Source organism: Bos javanicus, chromosome 24 (assembly GCF_032452875.1).
Source record: "Bos javanicus breed banteng chromosome 24, ARS-OSU_banteng_1.0, whole genome shotgun sequence".
In the NCBI taxonomy this organism is placed as follows: domain Eukaryota; kingdom Metazoa; phylum Chordata; class Mammalia; order Artiodactyla; family Bovidae; genus Bos; species Bos javanicus.
In genome coordinates, this window is record NC_083891.1 from 20,299,011 (window position 1) to 20,320,240 (window position 21,230).

The 21,230-nt window shown below is 37.7% G+C and overlaps 1 protein-coding gene across 5 annotated transcripts in view; it reads right to left on the reverse strand.

Moving 5' to 3' along the window:
* The window catches only part of KIAA1328 (KIAA1328 ortholog), a 427,554-nt gene that overhangs the window by 400,258 nt on the left and 6,066 nt on the right, over positions 1-21,230 (reverse strand). For all 5 annotated transcript variants that reach the window (XM_061400423.1, XM_061400422.1, XM_061400426.1 and 2 more), the window contains exons 2-4: positions 20,033-20,068; positions 19,168-19,310; positions 9,977-10,071 (exon numbers count right to left, since the gene is read on the reverse strand). In XM_061400423.1, the coding sequence (XP_061256407.1) occupies positions 9,977-10,071; positions 19,168-19,310; positions 20,033-20,068 (274 nt within the window). The remainder of the gene's footprint in view (positions 1-9,976; positions 10,072-19,167; positions 19,311-20,032; positions 20,069-21,230) is intronic.

Sequence of the window (21,230 nt, forward strand, 5' to 3'; positions counted from 1 at the left end):
GGAACTAAGATCCTGCATGTTGTGTGCTATGGCCAAACAAAAATTATTTTTTAAAAAACCATAACATCTAAAATTATTATGACAACAAAATGATAGACAATCCAATTAACAAGTGGGCAAAGGACTTGAATAGATATTTCTCCAAAGAAGACACCCAAACGGTGACATCATTAGCCACTAGAAAAACAGCAATCAAAATCACAAATAAGATACCACTTGATACCTATCAGGATGGTTATATTCAAAAACATGAAATACAACAGGTGTTGGTGGGCATGTAGAGACATTGGAATCTTTGTACATTGTTAATGGGAATATAAAGTGGTTCAGTTCAGTTACTCAGTAGTGTCTGACTCTTTGCAACCCCATGAACTGCAGCACGCCAGGCTTCTCTATCCATCAACTCGTGGAGTTTACTCAAACTCATGTCCATCGAGTTGGTGATACCATCCAACCATCTCATCCTCTGTCATCCCCTTCTCCTACTGCCTTCAATCTTGCTCAGTATCAGAGTCTTTTCCAATGAATCAGTTCTTTGTATCAGGTGGCTAAAGTATTGGAGCTTTAGCTTCATCATCAGTCCTTTCAATGAATATTCAAGACTGATTTCGTTTATGATGGACTTGTTGGCTCTCCCTGCAGTCCATGGGACTCTCAAGAGTTTTCTCCAACATCACAGTTCAAAACCATCAATTCTTTGGCACTCAGCTTTCTTTACGGTCCAACTCTTACATCCATATATGCCTACTGGAAAAACCAAAGCTTTGATTAAATGGACCTTTGTCAGCAAAGTAATGTCTCTGTTTCTTAATATGCTGTCTAGGTTGGTCATAGCTTTTCTTTCAAGGAGCAGCGTCTTTTAATTTCATGGCTGCAGTCACTATCTACAGTGATTTTGGAGCTCACGAAAATAAAGTCTGTCACTGTTTCCATTTTGTTTACCCATCTATTTTCCATGTAGTTATGAGACCAGATGCCATGATCTCAGTTTTTTGAATGTTGAGTTTTAAGCCAGCTTTTTCACTCTCCTCTTTCACCTTCATTAAGAGGCTCTTCCGTTCCTCTTTACTTTTGGCCAAAAGTTTGGTAGTTCTCCAAAAAGTTCAACACAGAATAACCTAAAACCTAGCAATTCCACCCCTGTATATATAACCAAAATAACTGAAACGTGTTCAAACAAAAATTGTACATGAATATTCATAGCAGTGGTGCTTCCCATATGGTACGAGTGGTAAAGAATCCATATGCAAATGCAGGAGAAGAAAGAGACATGGGTTTGATCCCTGGGTTGGGAAGATTCCCCTGGAGGAGGAAATGGCAACCCACTCCAGTATTCTTGCCTGGAGAATCCCATGGACAGAGAAACCTGGAGGGCTATGTCCATGAGGTCCCAAAGAGTCAGATACAACTGAAGTGATTTAGCACGCATTCATAGCTGCACTACTCACAAAAGCCAAAAGGTAGAAACCCAAATGTCTATACATGAATGGAGAAACAAAATATGATGTATCTATACAATGAAGTATTTTTCAGCCAACGTTGAAAACAGTATGCCAAGTGAAAAAAATCAGACACAAGAAGCCACATATTGTATGATTCCAGTTAAATATCAAGAGTCAGCAAATCAATACGGACAGAAAACTGATTAGCTATTGTCAGGGGTTAGGGTGAAAGTGAGAATGGGGAGCAACTGCTTAACGGGTACAGTTTCCTTTGGGCTGAAAATGTTCTAGAGCTTAAAAGTGGTGGCTGTGCAAAACTGTGAGTGTACTAAATATCTCTTCACAAGCTGTAATTAAGATTGCCCAGAAAAAAATCAACACCTCAGATAGGGAGATGATACCACTCTAATGGCAGAAAGTGAAGAGAAACTAAAGAGCCTCTTGACGAAGGTGAAAGAGGAGAGTGAAAAAGCTGGATTAAAACTCAACGTTCAAAAAACAAAGATCATGACATCTGGTCCTATCACTTCATGGCAAATAGATGGGGAAAATGTGGAAACAGTGTCAGATTTCATTTTCTTGGCTCCCAAATCAATGTGTACAGTGACTGCAGCCACAAAATTAAAAGACACTTGCTCCTTGGAAGAAAAGCTATGACAAACTTAGAGAGTGTATTAAAAAGCAGAGATATCATGTTGTGGACAAAGGTCTGTCTAGTCAAAGCTATGGTTTTTCCAGTAGTCATGTATGGATGTGAGAGCTGGACCATAAAGAAGGCTGAGCACCAAAGAATTGATGCATTTGAACTGTGGTGCTGGAGAAGACTCTTGAAAGTATCTTGGACAACAAGGAGATCAAACCAGTAAATCCTAAAGGAAATCAGTCCTGAATATTTATTGGAAGGACTGGTGCTGAAGCTAAAGCTCCAATACTTTTGGCCACCTGATGCAAACAGCTGACTCACTGGGAAAGATCTTGATGCTGGGAAAGATTGAGGGCAAGAGGAGAAGCGGGTAACAGAGGATGAGATGGCTGGATGGCATCACTGACTCAAAGGACCTAATTTTAAGCAAACTCAGGGAGACAGTGAAGGATAGGGAAGCCTGGTGTGCTGCAGTCCATGAGGTTGCAAAGAGCTGGACATAACTTAGCGACTAAACAACAACAACAAATGTCTCCAGAGGTCAGTTTTATATTATATGTATTTTACCACAATATGGTACTAGAATAGTAAAACTCACAGACAGAATAAGTATAATGGTGATTGCCATGGGCAGGCAGAGGGGGGCACTGGGGAGTTTTAATGGGCATAGAGCTTTAGTTGTGCAAAATGAAAAGTGTTCTGGAGTGAACACTTCAGTTTTGCAAGATGAAAAGTGTTCTGTTGAACAACAATGTGAATATCTTTAATAATACTGAATTGTACACTTAAAAAATGGTTAAGATAGTAAAATTTCTGTGAATTTTACCATAATCAAAACATACAATTTAAAAAATACATGATGACACTTCATGAAAACTACTAGCATTTCTCATGATACAAAAATCTTTAATAAGATATTAGTAAATCAAATTCAGTAACACAGTAAAAACAAAACCAAAAACCACCATAACCAAATGAGGCTTAGACCAGAAAAGAAAGGTAAATTAAACACTCAAAAACCAATATATTTTATCACAGTAATACAGGAAAAAAAGAAAAGACATATTATCAGCACAGTACATGAACATAAATCATTTGACACATTCTACTCTTATTTATGACAAAATAAAGGAAAAAAACCTCACCAAACTAGGAACAAAAATAAACCTCCTCAACCTGATGAAGAATATCTACAGAAAACCAACAGCTTGCATTGTACTTAACAGTGAAAGGGGTAAGATAAAAAAAAAGAAGGCAAAGATGTCCCTCTTCTCACTTTCATTTAGCATTGTCCTGAGGTACCAGCCAATGTCAAAGAGCAAGAAAAGAAAACAAAGTACCTATAGATGGGAAAGAAAAAACTGTTTAGATCAGTAGATGACATGATGCTGTATGTGGAAAATACAAAACACTGCAAAAAAGCTACTGTAACAAGTAAATTTTAAGAAGTTGAAGGAGACCAAGTCAATATTAAAAGCTCAATTGTGTTCCTTTCAAATTAGAAATAAAATTAGAAATTAAGCATATCGTATAATATAAAATTAATATTACACGATTTGTAGTAGTATCAAAAACATAAGATACTTAAGAATACTATAAAATATGAGTATATTTTATACCCATACCTGAAAACTACAAATCATGCAGGAAAAAATGAATGAAAATTTAAACAAACAATGGAAAGATATGACGTATTCATAGATTAGAAGACTCAGTGTGAGTATGTCAGTTTTCCTTACTTTGATCCGCAAATCCCATATGCATGCATGCTCAGTCACTCAGTCGTGTCCAACTCTTTGCGACCCCATGAACTGTAGACTGCCAGGATCCTTGGTTCATGGGATTCTCCAGGCAAGAATCCTGGAGTGGGTTGCCATTTCCTCCTCCAGGGGATCTTCCCAAACCAGAGACTGAACCTGTATCTCCTGCACTCTTGCATCGGCAGGTAGCTTCTTTACCACTGAGCCACTGGCTTCCCTGGATCTTCCCTGAGGTAAATTCCATATTTATCTCAGTCACTCAGTTGTGTCCAACTCTTTGCAACCCCATGGACTATAGAGTCCACAGAATTCTCCAGGCCAGAATACTGGAGTGGGTAACTTTTACCTTCTCCAGGGGATCTTCCCAATCCAGGGATTGAACCCAACTCTCCCATATTGCAGGCAGATTCTTTATCAGCTGAGCCACAAGGGAAGCCCAAGAATACTGGAATGGGTAGCCTATCCCTTCTCCTGTGGATTTTCCTAATCTAGGAATTGAACAGGGGTCTCCTGCTTTGCAGGCATATTCTTTACCAAATGAGCTATCAGGGAAGCCCAAATTCCATATACTTCACACAAAATTCCAGAAGGCAATTTTCTTTTAGTAATTAATAAGCTGACTCTAAAATTTAGTAGCATGCAAAGGACCTCAAAGAGCCCAAATAATTTTCAAAACAAACAAAAATATCAATGAAATTTCAAGACTTAACAAAAAAAATAAAAATAATTAAGTTAGTATAGTATTGGCAAAAGGGTACACGTCAATGGAATGAAATAAAGTGCCCAGAAACAGACCATGCATATATGGTCAACTGATTTTTGACAAGGAGGCTGAGGCTAATTCTGCAAAAAGATATAGGGAAAACATTTCGCCACCATGGGATGGGCAAGGTTTCTTACATGTAACACTAAAAGCATGAATCACAAAAGAAAAATTGATAAACGAAAGTTGAGCAAAATTTTTAAAAATTGCTTTTCAAAAGAAAATAGTAAGAGAATTAAAAAGCAAGCTGCAGGATGGGGGGGAAACCAAATACTTGACAACTTACATCTAGAATATATAAAGAACTCTAATACTTCACTATCAAGAAGGAAGAGGGTGAGTGGGTGAAAAAAAGGCAAAATATTTGAACAGACACTTAACAAAATTAAACTGGACAATGAACACATTAATCACTGGAGGAACACAAATTAATCCCACAAGGAGATATTAGAATCATCAAAATTTAGAGAAACGACAATACGAAGAGTCATTGAATATGCAGAATGATGGACCTCTCATACATTCCTAGCAGGACTGTGAAATAGCAAAACCATATTGGGAACCAGTTTGGTAGACTTTTTTTTATAAAAAATAAACACTTAACATATAAGAACTGAACAAAAAAGATCTTCATGACCCAGTTAATTATGACGGTGTGATCACTCATCTACAGCCAGACATCCCGGAATGTGAAGTCAAGTGGGCCTTAGGCAGCATCACTACAAACAAAGCTAGTGGAGGTAATGGAATTCCAATTGAGCTATTTCAAATCCTGAAAGATGATGCTGTGAAAGTGCTGCACTCAATATGTCAGCAAATTTGGAAAACTCAGCAGTGGCCACAGGACTGGAAAAGGTCAGTTTTCATTCCAATCCCAAAGAAAGGCAATGCCAAAGAATGCTCAAACTATGGCACAATTGCGCTCTACTACTATGGGCAAGAATCCCTTAGAAGAAATGGAATAGCTCTCATAGTCAACGAAAGAGTTTGAAATGCAGTACTTGGGTGCAATCTCAAAAATGACAGAAGGATCTCTGTTCATTTCCAAGGCAAACCATTCAATATCACAGTAATCCAAGTCTATAACCCAACCAGTAATGCTGAAGTTGAACAGCTCTATGATGACTGACAAGACCGTCTAGAACTAACAACAATAACAAAAAGATGTCCTTGTCATCATAGGGGACTGGAATGCAAAAGTAGGAAGTCAAGAGATACCTGGAGTAACAGGCAAGTTTGACCTTGAAGTACAAAACGAAGCAGGGCAAAGGTTAACAGAGTTTTGCCAAGTGAATGCACTGGTCAAAGCAAATACCCTCTTCCAACAACATAAGAGATGACTCTACACATGGACGTCACCAGATGGTCAACACTGAAATCAGATCGATTATATTCTTTGTAGCCAAAGATGGAGAAGCTCTACACAGTCAGCAAAAGCAAGATTGGGAGCTTACAGTGGCTCAGATCATGAATTCCTTACTTCAAATTCAGATTTAAATTGAAGAAAGTAGGGAAAACCCACTAGACCATTCAGGTATGACTTAAATCATATTCCTACAATAATACAGTGGAAGTGAGAAATAGATTCAAGGGATTAGATCTGATAGACAGAATGCCTGAAGAACTATGGAAAGAGGTTCGTGACATTGTACAGGAAGCAGTGATGAAAACCATCCCCAAGAAAAAGAAATGCAAAAAGGCAAAATGGTTCTCTGAGGAGGACTTACAAATAGCTGAGAAAAGAAGAGAACCTAAATGCAAAGGAGATAAAGAAAAATATACCCATCTGAATGCAGAGTTCCAAAGAATAGCAAGGAGAGATAAAGCCTTCCTAAGTAATCAATGTAAAGAAATAGAGGAAAACAATAGAATTGGAAAGACTAGCGATCCCTTCAAGAAAATTAGAGATACCAAGGGAACATTTCATGCAAAGACGGGCACAATAAAGGACAGAAATGGTATGGACCTAACAGAAGCAGAGATATTAAGAAGAGGTGGCAAGAATACACAAAAGAACTATACAAAAAAGATCTTTATGACCCAGATAATCACAATGAGAGCCAGACATCCTGGAGTCTGACATCAAGTGGGCCTTTGGAATCATCACTATGAATAAAGCTGGTAGAAGTGATGGAATTCCAGCTGAGCAATTTCAAGTACTAAAAGATGATACTGTGAAAGTGCTGCACTCAATATGTCAGCAAATTTGGAAAACTCAGCAGTGGCCACAGAACTGAAAAAGGTCAGTTTTCATTTGAATCTCAAAGAAAGGCAATGCCAAGGAATGTTCAAACTACCACACAATTGCACGCATTTCACATGCTAGCAAAGTAATGCTCAAAAGTCTTCAAGCCAGGCTTCAACAGCACTTGAACCGAGAATGTTCAGATGTTCAAGCTGAATTTAGAAAAGCCTAAGGAACCAGGGATCAAATTGCCAACATCCACTGGATCAGAGAAACAACAAGAAATTCCAGAGAAATATCTACTTCTGCTTTAAACACTACGCCAAAGCCCTTGACTGTGTGGATGACAACAAACTGTGGAAAATTCTTAAAGAGATGGGAATAACAGAACACCTTACTTGCCTCCTGAGAAAGCTGTATTCAGGTCAAGAAGAAACAGTTAGAACTGGACATGGAACAACAGACTGGTTCCAAATTGGGAAAGGAGTATGTCAAGGCTGCATACCGTCACCCTGCTTATTTAACTTATATGCAGAGTACATCATGTGAAATGCTGGCCTGGCTGAAGTACAAGCTGGAATCAAGATTGCTGGGACAAATATCAATAACCTCAGATATACAGATGACACCATTCTTATGGTGTAATTAGCAAAGAGGAACGGAAGAGCCTCTTGATGAAAGTGAAGAGAGTGAAAAAGTTGGCTTAAAACTCAACATTCAGAAAACTAAGATCAGGGCATCTGGTCCCAACACTTCATGGCAAAATGATGGGGAAACAATGGAAACAATGACAGACATTATTTCCTTGGGCTCCAAAATCACTGCAGGTGGTGACTGCACCCATGAAATTAATAGCTATGACCTACCTGCTGCTGCCGCTGCTGCTAAGTCGCTTCAGTCATGTCCGACTCTGTGCGACCCCATAGACGGTGGCCCACCAGGCTCCCCCATCCCTGGGATTCTCCAGGCAAGAACACTGGAGAGGGTTGCCATTTCCTTCTCCAGTGCATGAAAGGGAAAAGTAAAAGTGAAGTCACTCAGTCGTGTCCAACTCTTTGCGACCCCATGGTCTGCAGCCTACCAGGCTCCTCCGTCCATGGGATTTTCCAGGCAAGAGTACTGGAGCGGGGTGCCATTGCCTTCTAGATGGAATATTAAAAAGCAGAGAGAATACTTTGCTGACAAAGGTCCATCTAGTCAAAGACATGGTTTTTCCAGAAGTCACGTATGGATGTGAGAGTTGGACCATAAAGAAAGCTGAACGCCGAAGAATTGACACTTTTGAACTGTGGTGTTGGAGAAGACTCTTGAGAGTCCCTTGGACTGCAAGGAAATCAAACCAATCAAATCAAAGGAAATCTGTCCTGAATATTCATTGGAAGGAATGATGCTGAAGCTGAAACTCCAATACTTTGGCCACCTGATGCGAAGAACTGATACACTGGAAAAGACCCTGATGCTGGGAAATATTGACGGCAGGAGGAGAAGGGAATGACAGAGGATGAGATGGTTGGATGGCATCACTGACTCAACGGACATGAGTCTGAGCAAGCTCCAGGAGTTGGTGCTGGACAGGGAACCCTGGCTGCAGACCACAGGGTCGCAAAGAGTTAGACATGACTCATCTACTGACTTGAACTGATAATGGTAATGGGGGTTTTTAGCAGTCAAATTTGTAGTAATCTTGTACTAAAACACTGACACTCTACCAAGAATCTTACACTTTGCTAGAAAGCAGAAGTTTACTGAAACCAAAACAATATGCTCTAAGATGTCAAGAGTTCGCTAAGCCTGGAAGCTGAACATGTATCAGAACAATAAGGCAATGCTGCTGCTGCTAAGTCGCCTCAGTCGTGTCTGACTCTGTGCGACCCCATAGACAGCAGCCCACCAGGCTCCTCCGTCCCTGGGATTCTCCAGGCAAAAATACTGGAGTGGGTTGCCATTTCCTTCTCCGATAAATTCAGGACCATTAATATATGATGTCAAACTAATTGTAACAGCTGTAAGGACATTCACATCCCTCTCCATGGTAAAAAAAAAAAAAAAAAAAAAGCCTTGTAAGATGATCATAAATTAAATGTTTAACAATCAAATGTTTTCCCATTATAAAAAACACTACTTGAGATAATGAAAAGTCTACTTCAGGGAGCAGAATAGTCAAAGAATTCCAGTGCTTTTTTGATTACTGCTTAATCAAGTGGCATATCAAATTCAGACTAAGGCAGTACTTTGAATTCTTATACTCTGTAATCTAATCCCCCAAATATCACTGCTTTTGTCATCTTTTATACCTATGATTCTATGATTTAATAAGGTAATTTTTAACTTCAGTTTTTCTAGAACAGCCTCTACAAACATTATTTTAAGGCCTTAAGATGAAATACTTCATGTAGTTATCTTTAATTTAGAAAAAAGAAAGAAGAAAAAAGACCTACTATATTCAAACATACAATTGAATGATAAAAATGAGTACTATTTTATCAGTGTTTAGGTATGGCCTTCCCCTAAACTTAATTTTTATAATTTATATTAATATATTCCTCTACAGACATCTTCATTTATTAAGATCTCAAAACTTGACATGTATGTTAAGAAAAAATTATACAAAGTAAATATGCTTCAAATACATCATTAATAAACTGGAATACTACATCCAAACAGTTAAGAACTCTCTCAAAATTCAAAACCCCTTATTTGAAACTATCAGAAGTTAGCAAACTGACAAGTATTCTTGTGAAAGATGACAATAAAAAGAATGTTCTCTTCCGTTTCAGATGCTAAAGCAAAACCAAAAGTAACTGCTATGCCTCTGATAACAACAATATCAACCTACATCAATAGAAGAGCTAAGTTTCAAAATGTTCCCTCCTGATACATGACCGCTGCAGATATTTCTATGAAACAACTGGGAAAGTAAATAAACCAGAAAACACAAGTTGGAGAGTGTTTGTTCTGCTGTTTATTTCTTTTCCATTTTATGTTTTGTGTGTGTGTGTGTGTGTGTGTGTGTGTGTGTGTTCTACTTTTCTTTTTGGCACCACAGAATATTATTTTTCCTAAAAGTCTTTGTTCCCATAAGACCAATGACAGGATGACATCAGAACATATTTATAATTTTCTATTTTCAAAAAAATATTCTCTCTCACATAGTAATACACTTCATACAAGGCTTTGTCTCACCTGGCCAGTTCTTTAATTAAGTTTGCAATGCGTCTTTTGTCTTCAAGACACAAATCCTTCAGTGATGCACTCTTTATTTCTCCCCTGCAGAAACTCTAAAACAAACAAACAAAAATCATTCTGATTAACTTTCACAAAAAACAACTTTCAAGACTTTTCAAGAAATTTCTTTAAATTAGCACAGGGGATGAAATTTCTTGGATCTCTTTTATTTGGTAGAAGACTACCTATTTCATTTAAACCTACTGTGAACTCAAAACAGGCTAAGGAACAATCTGTCCACCAGGGGACATCATGAAATTTACACAGGAAAAGCAGAGTAAGAACTCACAGACACAAATGCTTAAGTATCAGGGAATAATAAGGAAACAACTTTCCCCTGGTGAACGTCACAGAAACAAACATCTAATGGAAGATACTGAGATCCTTCTGACACCACAGTCTATGGCTGCTTGAAGGTTTACTAAGGTTGGCAGCAGAGGCACCAGTTTCTAAGCTCTCAATATATCCCAAGGTTCATTCCAAAGGGTATTAGATCAAAGAGTAATAGTAATAATAGGTAACGTTATATCCAGTGTTATTATATCCAGTTATATCCATTATATCCAGTGAATATTCTAAGTATTTTATACTTATTAATCCATTTCATTTTCACCACAATGCTATTAGGTAGGTATTATTCCTGTTCTATAGTGAGGGTACATACCTTGCCTAGGAATATAGCAGTGAACTAGCAAAATCGAGATTCAAGCATTGATTCCACAGTCTATGTTCTTACTCACTGTACTATCCTACCTCCTATACTATAAAAAGTTCTCCTAGTACATGAACGGAGAAGGCACTTTTCCAGTACGCTTGCCTGGAAAATCCCATGGATGGAGGAGCGTGGTAGGCTGCAGTCCATGGGGTCTCGAAGAGTCGGACACGACTGAGCGACTTCACTTTCACTTTTCACTTTCCTGCATTGGAGAAGGAAATGGCAACCCACTCCAGTGTTCTTGCCTGGAGAATCCCAGGGATGGGGGAGCATGGTGGCTGCCATCTATGGGGTCACACAGAGTTGGACACGACTGAAGTGACTTAGCAGCAGTACATGAACATCAAAGCTATGAAACCTAGGAATTCACTTGTAGGTAACACATAAAAGGAATATGTTTAAAAAAACAATCCTTGGCATTGCCATTTATGCAACCACAAAGTAAATTAGTCCAATTACTTCACGTGGCCAAGAATAATCCAAGACCCCTAAAATGAATCCTGGAAGCACTGTTAGCCAAAGATGGGAAAGATAAGGGAGAAAAAGGAAATGGGAAACAGGATATGGTAAAAAGACAAAACATTAAATGGATTTGGTTTTAGATTTTAGATATGGTCAGTTTGAGATGCCAGGAGGACATTCATGGGGAAATGTTTAGGCAGGAAGCTGAAAATGTGGGTCTGGATCACAGGTCAGAGAAAAACATAAAAATTTAAAATTCAGCCATATGTTGCTATCAATAATGTTTAGATTTTTATTATTTTCTTTATATTTTTCTATGTTTTAAAATTTTCCTTAAAATTAAGAAAAAATACTAATTTTTAAAAATCAACTCCTAATCCAAGAAAATAAATTAAAACTGGTAACTAAAAAGACAAAAGGAGGATCAGAAGCATACAATATTGTAGGAGAAAAAAGCTTTAAGAAGAATGTGGGGTTAACAGTGGTAATAATCAAAAAACAGAATATTAAAAGGAGTCACTGGATTTGGCAATGGGAAAAATTGCTGAAAACCCATTAAGAGATTTTCAGTAAACAAAAAAAAAGAAAGCCTTGCAAATAGGCAAGAACTTCAGCAGCATTGTGTTCAGGCAAAAACCTGAAAACACAAATGTTTGTCAACCAGAGTTAAACTGTGGTATATTTATACAATGGAATTCTGCAGCTACTGATTGTTAGTTGACATTCATCCATCTTCAAACCCACCCTACCCTGCTTTGCTTTGTGAGGCTGAGGCTCTGGAAACCTCAATTCTCCTTTGCCACATGATTAAGCTGTGCTTAGTCGCTCAGTCATGTCCAGCTCTTTGTGAGCCCATGCACTTGCAGCCCGCCAGGCCCTCCTGTCCATGGGAAATCTCCAGGCAAGAATACTGGAGTGGGTTGCCATGCCCTCCTCCAGGGGATCTTGCCAACCCAGGGACTGAACACAGGTCTCCCACACTGCAGGCGGATTCTTTACCATCTGAGCCACCAGGGAAGCCCGTTCTCTATTAAGCTCTACCAACAGGGAGAAGGAGAGGCTCTGAGAGGAAGAAAGGACACATTCCTTCCTATTGCTTTCTGTTTCTGTCAGTGTTACCCCTGCCAGAAATCTTCACCCTGGCAAGAACAACTGATTCCTGTTGGTAATTCTTCCAGGCCTCACAGAACCAGCCTTTGTCATGTCTCCTTGGAGACAGCAATACCCCTTAGGCTAGTTCCCCATCATCATAGGTCCAAGTTTCAGCTCTAAGTGGCCCCTCCTCCAAGTTTCTAGGTTTTAATAATTCCAGCTTGTTCTGCTTTCCCAACTCTAGAGATGGTGGCTGTGTCTTGCCGTTATTACATACATGGTAACTTAGTGTGCCTTTTTTGCCTTTCAGTTCTCCAGCACCAGTCTAACAAGTTTTTATATACTAAACATACTCTCAGTTGAAATAACTGAGTAAACCCTGATTGAAATATCAGTGAAAAGAAATTAAATATGACAACTTGCAGCATAAATAAATCTCAGAAACATAACACTGAATAAAAAAATCAGACAATATGATATGAGATCATTCATAAAAAGTTGGAAATATACACAAAACTATGGGATTCCCTGGTGGATCAGTCAGTAAAGAGACCTCCTGCAATGCAGGAGATGCGGGTTCAGTCCTTGGATTGGGAAAGATCCCCTGGAGGAGGAAATGGCAACCCACTGCAGTATTCTTGCCTGGAAAATCCCATGGACAGAGAAGCCTGGTGGGCCACAGTCCATCAGGGTTGCAAGAGGTGGACACAACTTAGTGACTAAACCACCACCACCATTGTTTAAAAAACAAATACGTGTTTACACCATATAGGACAGCAGTTGATAAACTACAACTGCAAGCTAAATCTGGCTCAAAGCTTATTTTTGGAAAAAAAGAGTTTATTAAAACACAGCCATGCATATTTATTTATACACTGACATACATATGGCTCTTTCCACACTATCATGGCAGAATTAAATAATTAAGACAGAGGCCATGTGTCTCACAAAGGCTAAACATTTACCATCTGGCCTTTTACAGAAATAGTTTGTCAACCCCTGATAAAGAGAAACAACAGAATGATAAACACAAAATTAAAGATAGAGACTACCAAATAAGATGCTATGCTATACTAAGGGAAGAATAATACATCTCTCATATATTACCTCAGACTGCAAGGAAGTCTGAGGCTCTTCCCTGTCAATCTTTCTTTCCTTCTCGTCTCACAGATAGATGCCAGACTTGTAGTGAAATCTTAAGTATCTCCTTGATTTATAACAGCATCATGGCAATTCAAAGCAGAAATGAATGGTTCCCTCAATAATCGGTACTGAACCAAAAGACTATCAGTATGACAAAACGATTTGGAAAAAGGTTTGTCACATTTTTAAATCTCTTTACAAGACAACTGAATAAAAGAAATCCAAACTGAAAAGGCAAATGTAAAACTATCTCTATTCACAGATGGCATAATTTGAATTATGCCTATATCTATTATATCTATTATAGGCATAATAGATAATTTCCTATCTTGTACATACGAAATTGTAAGAAAATCACCAAAAAGCTATTAGATTAGAACAAATAAATTAATTTAGAAAGGTTACAGGATAAAAAATCAACTATGTTTCTATATACTAGCAGTCAAAAATCCAAAAATGAAATTAAGAAAATGATTTCATTAATAGTAGCATCACAAAGTATAAAATACTTAAAACTTGAAAATAAATTTGGCATGTACACTGAAAACAACAAAACATCACTGAAAGAAATTAAAGATTTAAATAAATAGACAATTTACACACCATATTCAAGGTCTGGAAGACAATATTATGAAGCTGAGAGTACTCGCCAAACTGATCTTAAGATTCAACACAAGGTAGGGGTAGCAGAGTAGGAGACACAAACTACGGGGTGTAAGGCTCAGGCATGTACTGTGCAGCATGGGAAATACAACCGATATTTTGTAGTAACTGTAAATGGAAAGTAACCTTTAAAGTTGTATAAAAAGTTAAAATAAAAAAAAGATTCCCAATCATTCAATTTATGGGATTAACATATACAGAGTATTATATATAAAACAGATAACCAATAAGGACCTATTGTACACCACAGGGAACTAGACTCAATATTTTATAATAATCTATAAGGGAAAAGAATCTTAAAAGAAAAAAATATATATATACACACACATACATAATTATAAACACATATATATATAAAATTGAATCACTGTGATGTATACCTGAAACTAACACATTATTGTACATCAACTGTATTTTTCAACTTTTTTTTTTAAAAAGATTCAACACAATTGCTACCAAAATCCCAAGTTGACTTTCTGCAGAAACTGGCAAGCTGATTCCATAATTCCTATGGAAACGCAAAGGACCCATTATAGGCAAAACAACCTTTGAAAAAGAAGAACTTGGACTATTTACACTTTCTGATTCCAAGACTTACTGCCAAGCTACAATATATTAAAACAGAGTGGATTGGTATTAGAATAGAAATACAGATCAACGGAATAGAATTGAGATTACAGAAATAAACACTTACATTTATGGTTAAAAGATTTTTCAACAAGGGTGGCAAGACAAAGAAAAAATAGTCTTTGCAACAAATGATACTGGGACAAGACGAAATCCACATGCACAAGAATAAAGCTGGGTCACTACCCACACCATCTACAGAAATTAAATCAAAATGGATCAAAACTTAAATTAATATCTAAAAGTACAAAGCTCTTAGATATTGGTATAAATCTTTGAGACTTTGGTTTAGGTAACGATTTCTTAGACATGACAGCAAAGCACAGGCAATAAAATAAAAGCATTGGTAAGTTGAAATTCATCAAAATTTAAAACATTCAAGCTTCAAAGGACACCAATAAAAAAGTGAAAAAACAACTCACAGAATGGGAGAAAATATGTGCAAATACTGTATCTGATAAGAGACTCAGAGGTGGAATTTATAAAGAACTCTTACAACTCATCAATAAGAAGACAAATAACTCAAACTGAAAAATATCTGAATAGACATTTCTGTAAAGAACATATACAAATGGCCAAGAAGCACATAAACAGATGATCATTACTGGCCACTGTGTGTGTGTGTGTTTAGTCACTCAGCTGCACCTGACTCTTTGCAACCCCATAGACTGTAGCCCGCGAGGCCCCTCTGTCCATGGAATTCTCCAGGCAAGAATACTGGAGTGGGTTGCCATTCCCTTATCCAAGGGATCTTCCCCACCCAGGGATTGAACCTGGGTCTCCTGCACTGCAGGTGGATTCTTTACCATCTGAGCTACCAGGGAAGCCCACTACTGGCCATTAGGAAAATACAAATCAAAACCATGAGATACCACTTCAAAGTCACTACAATTATAAACAAAAAAGATGGATATAAAGTGTTGGTGAGAATGTGGAGAATCTAGAACCCTCATACATTGCTCAGTTCAGTTCAGTTCAGTCGCTCAGTTGTGTCCAACTTCTTGAGACCCCATGAATCACAGCACGCCGGGCCTCCCTGTCCATCACCGACTCCCGGAGTTCACTCAAACTCATGTCCATCGAGTCGGTGATGCCATCCAGCCATCTCATCCTCTGGCGTCCCCTTCTCCTCCTGCCCCCAATCCCTCCCAGCATCAGAGTCTTTTCCAATGAGTCAACTCTTCGCGTGAGGTGGCCAAAGTATTGGAGTTTCAGCTTCAGCATCAGTCCTTCCAATGAACACCCAGGACTGATCTCCTTTAGGATGGACTGGTTGGATCTCCTTGCAGTCCAAGGGACTCTCAAGAGTCTTCTCCAACACCACAGTTCAAAAGCATCAATTCTTCAGTGCTCAGCTTTCTTCACAGTCCAACTCTCGCATCCATACATGACTACTAGAAAAAACATAGCCTTGACTAGATGGACCTTTGTTGGCAAAGTAATGTCTCTGCTTTGCAATATTCTGTCTAGGTTGGTCATAACTTTCCTTCCAAGGAGTAAGCATCTTTTAATTTCATGGCTGCAGTCACCATCTGCAGTGATTTTAGAGCCCCCCAAAATAAAGTCTGACACTGTTTCCACTGTTTCCCCATCTATTTCCCATGAAGTGATGGGACCAGATGCCATGATTTTCGTTTTCTGAATGTTGAGGTTTAGGCCAACTTTTTCACTCTCCTCTTTCACTTTCATCAAGAGGCTCTTTAGTTCCTCTTCACTTTCTGCCATAAGGGTGGTGTCATCTGCATATCTAAGGTTATCAATATTTCTCCCAGCAATCTTGATTCCAGCTTGTGCTTCTTCAAGCCCAGCATTTCTCATGATGTACTCTGCATATAAGTTAAATAAGCAGGGTGACAATATACAGCCTTGACGTACTCCTTTTCCTATTTGGAACCAGTCTGTTGTTCCATGTCCAGTTCTAACTGTTGCTTCCTGACCTGCATACAGGTTTGTCAAGAGGCAGATCAGGTGGTCTGGTATTCCCATCTCTTTCAGAATTTTCCACAGTTTATTGTGATCCACACAGTCAAAGACTTTGGCATAGTCAATAAAGCAGAAACATTGCTGCTGCTGCTGCTGCTGCTAAGTTGATTCAGTCATGTCCGACTCTGTGCAACTCCACAGACGGCAGCCCACCAGGCTCCCCCGTCCCTGAGATTCTCCAGGCAAGAACACTGGAGTGGGTTGCCATTTCCTTCTCCAATGCATGAAAGTGAAAAGTGAAAGTGAAGTCAGTAAGTCATGTCCAACTCCTAGCAAAACATTGCTAGTAGAATGTAAAATAGTATAGCTACTTTGGCAGTACATCAAAACCTTAAACATAGAATTACTACATGCCCCAGCAATTCTACTTCTATATATATACCCAAGAAAATTGAAAACAGAAATCCATACAAAAATCTGTACATGAATGCTGATGGAGCATATTCATATTAGGCAAAAAGTGTAACAATCCAAATGTCCTTCAACTGGTGGTTAAACAAAACATGCACTGAGCCATAAAAAGGAATGAAGCAATGATTCATGTACAACATACATGAACCTTGAAGTGAAAGAAGCCAGTCACAAAAGACCACGCAGTACATTATTTCATTTACATGAAATATTCAGAACAGACAAATATTTAGGGATTAAAAGCAGATTAGCCGTTGTCAGGAGCTGAGATTAATGGGGAATAGCTTTTGTGAAGTGGACATACTGGGGATATAAGCAACATAAGCAGGCCTTTTGAGCTCAGTCATGTCTGACTCTTTGTGACCCCATGGACTTCAGTCTGCCAGGCTCCTCTGTTTATGAGATTTTCCAGGCAAGAATAATGGAGTGGGTTGCCAGTTCCTCTTCCAGGGGTCTTCCCAACCCAGGGACTGAACCCACATCTCCTGCATCTCATGCATTGGTAGGAGGATTCTTTATCCACTGAGCCACCTGGGAAGCCCATGCACGATTTGAGCTAATCACAGTTAAATCCTGTAGACAACTAAATGTGATACAGTTGACCCTTAACAACGTGAGTCTGAACTGCACAGGTCTATTTATAAGCAGATTTTTTCAATAAATATATTAGAAAACTTGTAGGAGATTTAAGACAATTTGAAAAAGCTTGCAAATGAACCACACAGCCTAAAGAAATATATAAAAACAAATTAAGAAAAAAGTTAGGTGTGTCATGAATGTGTAAAATACGGGTATATTTTACACTATTCTACACTCAATATACAATACATGTATATTGAGTGTATATACACTCAAAATATGTGTTAACCATGTTATCAGCAAAGCTTTCATTCAACAATAAGTTACTAGTGAAGTTTTGGAGGAGTCAAAAATTACATGCAGATATTTGACTGCATGGGGTTCAACACCCCTAACACCTGTGTTGTTCAAGGGTCAAGAGAAGTAAGTAACAAAACTAGACACTGAACATTTTCTCAAGAACATAAACCAGGTATTGAAAAACATTTTTTATAAAGAGTTCAATAGTAAATAATTTTGTCTTTGCAGGCATACAGCTTTACAGCACCTCTGACACTGTAATACGAAAGCGGCAGTAAGATAACATTAAAAGAATGTTAAGGGAATGGTGTGTTCCAGTAACACTTGACTCACAAAACAGGGAAAAGCAGATGCCTACAAGTCAAGACTGTCAAATCCTGGCTTAACCTCTGGTTGAGGAGACAAAATATAAAGTAAAATAACAGGGAAGGAAATGGCAACCTATTCGTGTATTCTTGGCTGGAGAATCCCACGGACAGAGGAGCCTGGCAGGCTACAGTCCACAGGGTCGCAAGGAGTCGGACACGACTGAAGCGACTTAGTACACATGCAAAGTAAACCAACCAGACAAAGCACGTACCAACGAAATGTAGAGACACTATTAGAGAGGCAAAGACAGACAAGGGAGAAATAAATGACTGAGCAATAAAAATAAAGTCTTCATGATAGTATCTGACAAGTGAAGGAAATAATAATAGTAATATAGGCTAATTTTAACAAAGCATTTTCTTATATGCAAAGGGTTATTTATCAACTAAAATATTTACATGAACAAAAATCATAAAGAATACCTAGTAAGAGAAAAAAAACTGCTGTCAATTTGATTTACTAACACCACACAGATCAGGATGTAAGATTTTTGAAACTTACTTCAAAACCAAATTTTGAAGACAATAAACATTTCTCAACTAAGGCTTAAAGTAAGCCTGGACATTCTGGAACAAAAGCTTTGAGTAATATATATACTTTATATTCATACTAAATATTAATAAAGCATCCTTGAATCCTCTGTATCTTTTCAAAATACTTGTAGATCATCTAATGTTCTTTCAAGGGCTCTTCTACACTGACCTATCAATTATTGTCCAGCACAGAAAAATGACTTACTGGTCAGCATTTATAAAGATTGGAGAATAAGAAAAAAAAAAAAAACAGAAAAAAGGAAATTACTGACCTGTTCATCAACTGAATCTCCTGCACCTTTTAAATACTCCATGGAGACTGGAGTAGTAGTCACCCTGGAGGTCTTGAGTTTAACATCAGCTTTTGGATTCACCATCTTGTGTCTTGACCTGATATTTCCTTCTGTAGAAATTCCTAAGGATTTCCATCAAAACAAGATTTCAAAATTAAATCTTTTCATTCTTTTAAACCCTCCCCCTAGCAAACTTTTCCTTGATACCCTCTATTGTATGGTACCGGATGGGCAAATCTCTTTATAAACTTCATTTTAAAGTTCTGTTAATAAATAATGAGTCATGAAAAGACTGTGTTTTGAATGCATTAGAGATTCAACTGAAATATTTTTTAAAGGGGATGTGAACATTTGTAAATCACATTAAAACCAATAAACTACAACATGCCATATATACCTTAACTTCCTGGAAACTAAAAATCTGAATTTTCACATAATTAGGGTGCCTCCAATGGTTCAGTTTTACAACTCATCTCATAACAATAAGTAAACTTTACAGTCTGTTACATAAACCCTACATCATGAAGTTTATACATTTTCTTTGAAATATAAAATTCAGACTATTATTTGAATATGAAAAGTAAGAAAAGAATCTGCTGCTCTTTAATCCATGAACAAAATATTCTATAAATTCATCAAAAGCTGACTTGCCAGCCAGAGCCTAAATTAAGGCAATATATCAAACCTTAATGGGGTCACACCAAATATTAAAAAAGAAAAAAAAATTATGTTCTGATGAACTGTTCTGCATCTACTTATACCTACAAACTTGTCCTAATGTTTTATTTTCTTCTAACTCTTAAGAAGCAAAGGAAGTTTACCAAATTAATATAGAAAATCATACCTGGAACATACACCACTGATTGTTCTTCATCAGAAACTATGCAGGAAGACATAAAGGAAAATACTAGAAAAGATTATCCAACACCCAAATGCTGTTGTTCTATACTTCTGCTATAATTTGCAATTTTTTTTGAGCTAGAAGTTTGTAACTATCTTTTAAAAACAAAACTAGGAAGTAATATAATGAAAATAAATGTAGCAAAATTAATAATCTTTTAAAGTTCATCTTTATATATTCACAACTATCTGCTTTGTAAAAATGCTGGAACGCCATGTTCCATTAAAGTTTTATCCATGCTTATTCCCAAATGACATACCCAACACCATAAATTCTGCTGTAGTTTCATTTTCTTTCCTTTTGTAAATAAGGAGTTAAATGCTCCATTGTGCTCATCTTTGGTGAACAGACAAGTTATCTGAGGCATGAATATGTTATTTCAAAATGAGTTTTAGCTTTGAAGAATACTGTTTAAGGGCACCTCAATTATGCAAACACAAAAATATTTTTTATTCTTCCACAGTACGTTCATGAAATGTCTCAAGAAGCCCTGCTATTTAACAAGTGGAAGAAATTTAAGACAAAAAGAACTATTTCGAATTTCAAAAGGAGAAATTTTGAAAGGGTGAAAGTGAAAGTCACTCACTTGTGTCCAACTCTTTGCAACCCCATGGACTATACAGTCTATGGAATTCTCCAGGCCAGAATACTGGAGTGGGTAGCCATTCCCCTCTCCAGGGGATCCGCCCAACCCAAGGATCAAACCCAGGTCTCCTGCAACGCAGGCGGATTCTTTACCAGCTGAGCCGAACACTGATACAGAAAGGAAACCAATATAATAAAGTTTACTTTTCAGAAATAAAATTTTATTCTGAACTAGATTTAAATCCAGGTATGTCTACCATTTTATAACCTTCTATTACACATCCAGGAAGCAGGTGTCTAAACAATTATTTTCCAAATGACCTAGAAAAGTCCAAAGTTTTCTGTTACTTTATGAATACTTTGTTTTCCAAAATTTGTAGACAAATCAATTATTAACTATTTCCTCCTGGGAGCAGATGGGAATAAAACAGTGGATAAAACATGTTAGAAAGCCAGTATTTTTCAGTTTAGAACCAATTCTAGAAATGGAATCTTTTCAATGAATGCTGACTGGAAATGCCTAGACTCCTGAAGGAAATTTAGGAACACAATGGTG